Source organism: Orycteropus afer, unplaced genomic scaffold (genome assembly GCF_000298275.1).
Source record: "Orycteropus afer afer isolate SDZICR_OR568_19922 unplaced genomic scaffold, OryAfe1.0 scaffold00117, whole genome shotgun sequence".
Lineage (NCBI taxonomy): Eukaryota > Metazoa > Chordata > Mammalia > Tubulidentata > Orycteropodidae > Orycteropus > Orycteropus afer.
In genome coordinates this window covers 1,837,474-1,846,760 of record NW_006921704.1, presented here as the reverse complement: position 1 = coordinate 1,846,760, position 9,287 = coordinate 1,837,474, and the positions used below count along the sequence as shown (strand labels likewise).

Below are 9,287 nucleotides of genomic sequence, written 5' to 3'. Positions count from 1 at the left end.
ACTCCAACACCTCAACACCAAAGGAATTAACAATTCAATTGAAAAATGGGCAGAAGACATGAATAGACACTTCACCAAGGAGGATATTCAGGTGGTCAGCTAATACATGAAGAGATGCTCACAATCATTGGCCATCAGAGAGATGCAAATCAAAACAACAATGAGATACCGTCTAACCCCACCACTGCTGGCAAGGTTCAACAAGACAGAAAACAACAAATGCTGGTGGGGATGTGGAAAGAGTGGGACTCTCATACACTGCTGGTGGGACTGTGAAGTGATACAACCACTGTGGAAAGCAGTATGGCAATTCCTTAGAAAGCTGGAATTGGAGATACCATTTGATCTAGCAATCCCAATACTAGGTATATATCCTAGAGAGATGAGAGCCAGGACAGGGACAGATATATACACACTCATGTTCACTGCAGCACTATTTACAATAGCAAAAAGATGGAAGAAACCTACATGCCCATCAGCAGAAGAGTGGATGACCAAACTATGGTACATACACATAATGGAATGCTATGTAGCACTAAAGAACAATGTAGAGTCTGCAAAACACCACGTAATATGGATGAACTTGGAGGACCTTATGTTGAGTGAAATAAGTCAATCACAGAAGGACAGATATAGTATTAGTTCATTGTTGTGGTGGGTCAAGTAAAGGTTTATAGATGGAGGGAAACTTTCTTTGTTGTTTGCCAGAGGTGGGAGGGGAGTGCAGGGAACACTGCAAATAAATAAATAAATGCATTAACCATGTCATTTTAGTTTTGTGTATTTCACCATTCATAAATTATATTTCAATAAAATGCGTTAAAAAAAGCTTACAAGCAGTTATCTAGATGCAATGACACCTCTTTCCTCGTCCAGCACAAAGAAGAATGAAGAAAACTAAAGACACATGGAAACAATTAGTCCAAGAGATTGGTACACCATGCGATTCTCAGCCTAGATGACTATGAGACCAGAAGAACTAGATGGTACCCAGCTACCACTGTCAACCACTCAAAGGCGGATCTATGTAGGAGATCCTGAATAGAGTGAGAGAACAATGTAAAACAAAACTCAAAATCATTTTTGGGGAAAAAAAAAAAAAAGGACCAGGTTTGCTGGTCTGATGGAACCTGATGGAACCATTGAGACTATAGCCCCTGGCTTCCCTTCAGGTCTGGAATTGAACCCACTCCTGTGGCTGGAAGCCAAACAAAAATCAGGCATATGGGCTGAATATTTACATTAGGTAGATACACTCAATAGACAGATCAATCTTGGGAAAATAGAAGGGCTGTGTATGCACAGGGAGACAGGTCAGGGGCAAGAGTGTATGGGAGGGAAGGACACAGGGAAGAGGTAACTATGGAGAGGAAGTGGGAGGGGAGATGTTGCATTGCAGGAAATTGCAGTCAATATCATGAGAAAAAGTATATGTGAGCTGATGTATGGAAAGTGAATTTGCTCTTATAAACATTCACCAAATCCCAATAAAAATTGTAAGAAAAAAAAAATGGTTGCAGCAATATATTGACCAAGAACTTTCAAAATTCAAGTTGGATTCAGAAGAGGATGTAGAATGAGGAATATCACTGCTGATGTCAGTTGGATCTTGGCTGAAAGCAAAGAATACCAGAAAGATGTTTACCTGTGTTTCATTGACTACGCAAAGACATTTAACTATGTAGATCATAACATATTAGGTATAACAATGACAGGAATGGGAATTCCAGAACACTTAACTGTGCTCAGGAGGAACCTGTACCTAGACCAAGAGTCTGTCATACAAACAGAACAAAGGGAGACTGCATGATTTAAAATGAGGAAGGGAGTGCATCAGGTTTCCTTCTACCATACTTATTCAATCTGTATGCTGATCAAATAATCCAAGAACCTGGACTATAAGAAAAATGAGGCATCAGGATGAGAGAAATACTCATTAACAACCTGTGATATGCAGATGATACAACCTGCTTGCTGAAAGGAAAGATGACTTGAAGCACCTGCTGATGAAGATCAAAGACTACAGTCTGTACTATGGATTATACCACAACATAAAGAAAACAAAGAACTTCACAACTGGACCAATAAGAAACATCACAATAAATGGAGAAAATACTGAAGTTGTCAGTAGATTTCATTCTACTTGGATCCACAGTTACCCCCATGGAAAGAGCAGTGAAGAAATCAGATGACATATTGCCCTGGACAAATCTGATGCAAAAGACCTCTTTAAAGTGTTAAGGAACAAAGATGTCACTCTGAAGACTGAGGTGTACCCTGACCCAAGCCAAGGTATTTTCAATTGCCTCATATACATGTGAAAGCTGGACAATGAATAGGGAAGACCAAAGAAGGGTTGATGCCTTTGAACTGTGATGTTTGCAAAGAAAATTAAAATACCATGGACTCCCAGAAGAACAGACAAATATAGCCTGGAAGAAATGCAGCCAGAATGCTCCTTGAGAGAAAGAAGGACAGACTTCATGTGACCTACTTTTGGTCATGTTGTCAGAAGGGGCCATTTCCCGTAGAAGTGTATCAGGCTTGGTAAAGTAGAGGCTCAGCAAACAACAGGAAGACCTTCAATGAGATGGACTGACACAGGGGCTGCAATGATGGGCTTAAAGTATAGCAAGGACTGTGAGGATGGTGCATGACCAGGCACTGTTTCATTCAGCTGTACCCAGGGTTGCTATGTGTCAGAACTGAATCAACTGCAACCAAGAATATAACATAGTGGTGAAAACCAGAAGAAATACGTAAATGAATTAAATTCCAAATCTTTAGTAGAAAGACACCCACTCCCATCTCCATCCTTAAATTAACACATTTAGGATTAAATTGATTAGCTTTTTTAAAAGAAAGTTAAGTATGTAAGTCTACTCAAATTCAGAGATAAAATTTACCTTTAACTTGGATGTCATCCAATGCTTTGTATTCTGTACTCTTTATTGCTAGCTCCACACCATAGCCAGATAAATACATTTTCCGTGAGCTTGGTTTCTGTTCAAAAACATTTATTTGATAAAATGAGAAAATACTTAAACATCTTCTTTTAAAATCAGTATGATTGGTCTATTAGAACATTAAAATAAATTATTAAAACTTATTAATCAGCATGAAATAATGTTATTTGAGGCAACATTAAAACTCTCCCTACATATGCTACAGGAGTTCTGGTCACACAGTGCCTCAGGCATTTGACTGCTAACCAGAAGATTGGCAGTTCAAAGCCACCAGACACTCCACGGAAGGATATGAAGTAATCTATTTCCATAAAGATATACTGCCTCAGAAATCCAATGGGAGTCACTATGAGTCAGAATCAACTCAATGGCAGTGAGTTTGTTTTGGTTTTTACATACTCTATCAAGGAACCAGAATTTTCCAGATGACTACTTTACTTTCTGAAAATTTGCACATGACTGTTATTTTAATTACTCTCCTACAGTGAAAATGTATCTGATCTTTTCTGTTATACCATGACAATGTACTCAATCTGTCTCACAGTTGTTAATTAAGAGAGGATCCAATCAGTCAAATTTCACCAAAACTATCCTCCTTTAGGGGTTAGATATCCACAATATTTGCTAAACCAGCAAATGTTATTCATTTGCTTATTTTCTAGATGTAGGATAACTTGGATGTTGCCAACAGCAGATATTCCATTACTCTTCTGTCAGTTCATCATCCTGTGCTAGCGTGCATGTTCTGTGAGGCTGGAGGCTATGCCATCAGTATTTCAAATACCAGCAGGGTCGCTCATGGTGGAGATTTGTCAACGGAGATTCCAGACCAAGACAGAATCAGAAGAAGGAAGGGGCCATCCATTTCTCAAAGAATTGTCCAGCAAAAACCTTATGAATATTAGTGAAACACTGTCTGATACAGTACTGGAAAACTTTATGAACAGCTCTGAAACACTGTCTAATATAGGGCTGGAAGATGAGTCCCTTAGTCAGAAGGCACTCAAAATATGACTTGAGAAGAGCTGCCTCCTCAGTGTAGAGTCAACCTTAATGATGTGGATGGAATAAAGCATTCAGGACCTCCATTTTCTAATGGCATGACTCAAAATGAGAAGAAATAGCTGCAATCACCCATTAATAATCAGAACATGGAATGTACGAAGTATGAGTCTAGGAAAAGGGGAATTTATCAAAAATGAAATGAAATGCATATAAAGATTGATATGCTAGCCATTAGTGAGCTGAAATGGACTGGTTTTGGCCATTTTGAATCAACCATATGATCTCCTATGCTGGGAATAACAAAACTGAATGGCGTGGCATTCATCATCACAAGAATATTTCAAGATCTACCCTGAAGTACAATGCTGTCAGTGATAGGATAATATCCATATACCTACAAGGAAACCAGTTAATACAACTATTATTCAAACTTACACACCAACCACCAAATCCAAAGACAAGGAGATTCAAGATTTTTACCAACTTCTGCAGTCTGAAATTGACTAAACATAGATGTATTGATTATCTCTGATGATTCAAATGCAAAAGTTGGAAACAAAGAAGAATCACTGGTAGTTAAGAATATGGCCTTGGTGATAGAAATGATGCTGAAGATTGCATAATAGAATTTCACAGCACCAACAACTTATTCATTGCAAATACCTTTTTTCAACAACATAAATGGCAACTATACACATGGACTTCTCCAGATAGAATATACAGGAATCAGATCGATAACAGTTCGATATCTTCAGCTAAAACAAGGTCAGGAGTTAACTGTGGAACAGACCATCAATTTCTCATATGCAAGTTCAAGCTGAAGCTAAAGAAAATTAAAACAAGTCCACAAGAGCCAAAATAGGACCCTAATTATATCCCACCTGAATTTATAGACCATTTGAAGAACAGATTTGACGCACTGAACACCAATGACCGAAAATCAAATTGTGGGATGACATTAAGAACATCACCTATGAAGAAAGCAAAAGGTCATTACAAAGACAGGAAAGGAAGAAAAGACCAAAATGGATAATAGATGAGACTCTGAAACTTGCCCTTGAATGGAGAGTAACTAAAGCAAAGGGAAGAAATGACAAGATAAAAGAGCTGAATGGAAGATTTCGAAGGGCAGCTCGAGTAGACAAAATCAATTATTATAATGAAGTGTGCAAAGACCTGGAGTTAGAAAACCAAAAGGGAAGAACACATTTGGCATTTCTCAAGCTGAAAGAACTGAAGAAAAAAATTCAAGCCTCAAGTTGTAATAACAAAAAGTCTATGGGGAAAATATTGAATGATGCAGGAAACATCAAAAGAAGATAGAAGGAATATACAGACTCGCTGTACCAAAAAGAACTGGTCAACTTTTATCCATTTCAGAAGGTGGCATATGATCGAGAACCAATGGCACTGAAGGAAAGAAGTCGAAGTTGCACTGAAGGAATTGGTGAAAAACAAGGCTCCAGGAATTGGTGGAATACCCATTGGGATGTTTCAAGAAACAGATGCTGCACTGCAGGCACTTACTTGTCTATGCCAAGATATTTGGCAGACAGATACCTAGCCAACTGACTGGAAGAGATCCATATTTATACCCATTCCAAAGAAAGTTGATCCTACAGAATATGGAAATTATTGAATTGTATCATTAATATCACATGCAAGTAAAATCTTGCTAAAGGTAATTCAAAAACAGTTGCAGCAATATACAGACAGGGAACTTCCAGAATTGCAAGCTGGATTCAGAAGAGGACATAAAATGAGGTGTATCACTGCTGATGTCTGATGGATCTTAGTTGAAAGCTAAGAATATCAGAAAGATGTTTACTTGTGTTTCACTGACTATGCAAAAGCAGTCAATTGTATGAATCATAACAGATCACGGATAACATTGAGAAGAATGGGAATTCCTGAACACTTAATTGTGCTGCTCATCAGCAACCTGTACATAGATCAACAGGCTGTCATTTGAACAGAATAAGGGAATACTGCATGGATCAAAATCAGGGAGGGAGTGCATCTGGGTTGTATCCTTTCACCAAACTTATTCACTTTGCATGCAGAGCAAATAATCTGAGAAACTGGACTATATGAAGAAGGACATGGCATCAGGATTGGAGGAAGACATTAACTACCTGTGACATGCAGATGACACGATCTTGCTTGCTGAAAGTGAAGATGACTTGAAGAACTTATTGATGAAGATTAAAGACTACAGTCTGCAGTATGGATTACACCTCAACATAAAGAAAATGAAAATTCTCACAACTGAGCCAATAAGCAGCATCATGATAAATGGAGAAAAGACTGAAGTTGTCAAAGACTTCATATTACTTGGTTCCACATTCAACAACAATAGAAGCATTAGTCAGGAAATCATCCAACATACTTGCATTAGCCAAATGTGCTGCAAAAGACCCCTTTAAAGCGCTGAAGAACAAAGATATCTCTTTGAAGACTAAGGTATGCCTAACCCAAGCCATGGTGCTTTCAAACACTACCTCATTTGCGTGTGAAAGCTGGACAATGAATAAGACTGAAGAAGAGTTGATGCTTTTGAGTTGTGGTATTGGTGAACGTTGCTGAAAGTAGCATGGACTGTCAGAAGAACAAAAAAATCCATCCTGGAAGAAGTGCAGCAGAAATGCTCCTTGGAAGTGAGAATGGCCAGACTTCGTCTCACCTACTTTGGTCATCCTGTCAGAAGGGACTATTCCTTGGAGAAGGATATCGTGCATGGTAAAGTGGAGGATTAGCAAAAAACACAAAGATCCTCAATGAGGTGGATTCACACTGTGGCTGCAACAACAGGCTGAGGTATAGCAAAGATTGTGAAGCTGCCACAGGACCAGGCAGTGTTTTGCTCTATTGTTCATAGGGTCACCGTGAGTTGGGAGCTGACTCAACAGTACCTAACAGCAGCAGCAACAGCAGCAGTAGCAGATATTTGGGAACAGAGGCTAAGTATACAAAAATTCAGTGCCTGAACAAGGTGATCTAGTTTTCCCTCTTATTTCTAAATGATTAAAATACACCAAATGCTGACAATTAGTATCTGTTCTTCCAGTTGATGGCATCTATCTAAAACTGAGTTGTATGAAGCAGTTACCAACATTTTAGTACCTAATTTTGCCCTTTCTGTGAAAGACAAATATAAAATGCATTTTCAGAGATGGCTCCAGCAAGCAAGGCAACTCATCAATTTTTTTCAAAAAGTAACAACCTAGATACACTATATGCTATACTATATACAACAAGTGTAATATATATACTGTGTGTCGGGCTCTCAGGTTTCACTGTATAATGATTTTAAATAATAATTCATTAAGCAGATAATTCATTAAATAGATAATAATAATCCATTAAAAAGAAGGTTGTAATTTGATGCTACAAAATACCCAGAGAATTGTCTAGCATGGATATATGTATGTGTATATATGTATGTATATGTATATGTGGGGAGCTCTGGTAGCATAGTGGCTAAAGCACTTGACTGCTAACCAGAAGGCTGGCGGTTCAAACCCACCAGCCACTCCTCGGAAGGAAGGTTGGGCAATCCTACTTCCGTAGTGATACTGCCTCGGAAACCCAAGGAGGGGTCGCTATGAGTCGGGGCCGACTCGACGGCACATAACAACAACAACAATGTATATGTGTACACACACACACACACACACCCCTCATATATTAGATGATGTGTAAGGCTCTCTCCAACATCCAGACTAAATTTATTATTATTTGTGCCTTAACCAGTATCATTTAGCACATTATTTTAAGGGTTAAGAAACAAGTTTAGTCAGGTACTCAGAAAACTCCCTTGAATATTCTATGGGTCTTTTTCCTTTTTTCTTTTTAGCTTTTCATTGTGGTTTGGATGAAAATTTACAGAGCAAATTCATTTTCCATTCAACAGTTCATATATATTTGTTTCATGACATTAATTGAAATTCCCACAATGTAATAACACTCTGCACATTCTCTCCTTAATTCAGGTTCCCAATCTTAAACCTAACAGACAAAGGGGTAAACATCAAAGAAATTTAAAACATTTTTACTCTTTATTCTCCCTTACCACCCTAACCTCTCCCTCAGCCTTAAAGTAAGTATACTTACAGGGATCTACTTCCTAGCCTGTTCTATTTCCAAATAAGATGTAAGAATTACATTTGAATATGCAGACAAACATTTAACATTGCTGGCCACATGAAAAAGTAACTTATTAATTTCTCAGGCACATGCTATAATAAAAGATAGCATGTGAAAACTGAATTATTTATAATAACATTAGTCTGAGAAAGCTGGAAATCTTTTGGAGACTTTCCAATTTCATACAGCTCAATTTAAAAATAGATTTGAATGTCAAAAGGCAATCAGTTGGGAGCTAAGCAAATAGAAGCTATAAAGTCGTATATCTTTTTAAAGTTCATAAAAGAAATGACATTTCACATACCAATTTCCATTATGAGTTCTGGAATGTCATTACATCTTCAGTAATAAAGACAAATGCTTCTTAAATCCTTATTTACTGTATGCATTTGAAATGTATTAATGTAAAAGTTAAATAGAAGTTTAGTAAGCTTAGATCTGGAAACCCAAATACTGATATGTTAAATCAACTAGTGAAAATATTTCTTGCAGTTTTGTATTTCTTCTTTCTTCCTCACAGAAAGCCATGTGTTCAAAAGGTAGCACAAACATAAGCCTATTTTTATTAAAATCACATGTTGACTAAATGTACAATACAATAAAACCTATGAAAGCTAGAATATGTGTACAGGGGCAACTCTCAGAGAAGGAAAACTCAAATATATTATTTTCTACTAACTGAGAATGATAGAGAAGTGCTAAGACTGCACCCTGACAAAAGTGGAAAACTTGTGAGACCCAGAAAAACAACAGGTCTGTCAAGTTTGGCTCTCACAGGTTTCACTGTATAATGATTCCGAATGCACTAGATAATAATCCATTAAAAAAGACAGCTGTAATGTGATGCTACAATATGCCCAGAGAGTTAGCTAGCATGGACATTTAATGGTAACATTATCCAAAGAATAACCAGGGACATGGATTCTCAGGAGATGAGCAAGCCTCCCTAGGCAAGCATATTAGAATAATTTTAAAATAAGATAAGCATACTTGTTTCTCCCCACGCCGATTCCTTCTCTGATTTGCCTCTCCTTTCTACCCTACACAGAAGGAATAACACTTTTTTTTTTTTAATTTTATTTGGATTTGGGTGAAGATTTACAGAGTAAATTCACTTTTCATACAGCAGTTCACATATACTTTGTCTCATGTCATTGACCAAAATTTACA

At 37.6% G+C, this 9,287-nt stretch overlaps 1 protein-coding gene across 1 annotated transcript in view; it reads right to left on the bottom strand.

Moving 5' to 3' along the window:
- The window catches only part of UGGT2 (UDP-glucose glycoprotein glucosyltransferase 2), a 601,530-nt gene that overhangs the window by 417,257 nt on the left and 174,986 nt on the right, over positions 1–9,287 (bottom strand). Inside the window, exon 6 of the mRNA XM_007944010.2 lies at positions 2,907–3,003. Coding sequence (XP_007942201.1) covers positions 2,907–3,003 — 97 coding nt within the window. The remainder of the gene's footprint in view (positions 1–2,906; positions 3,004–9,287) is intronic.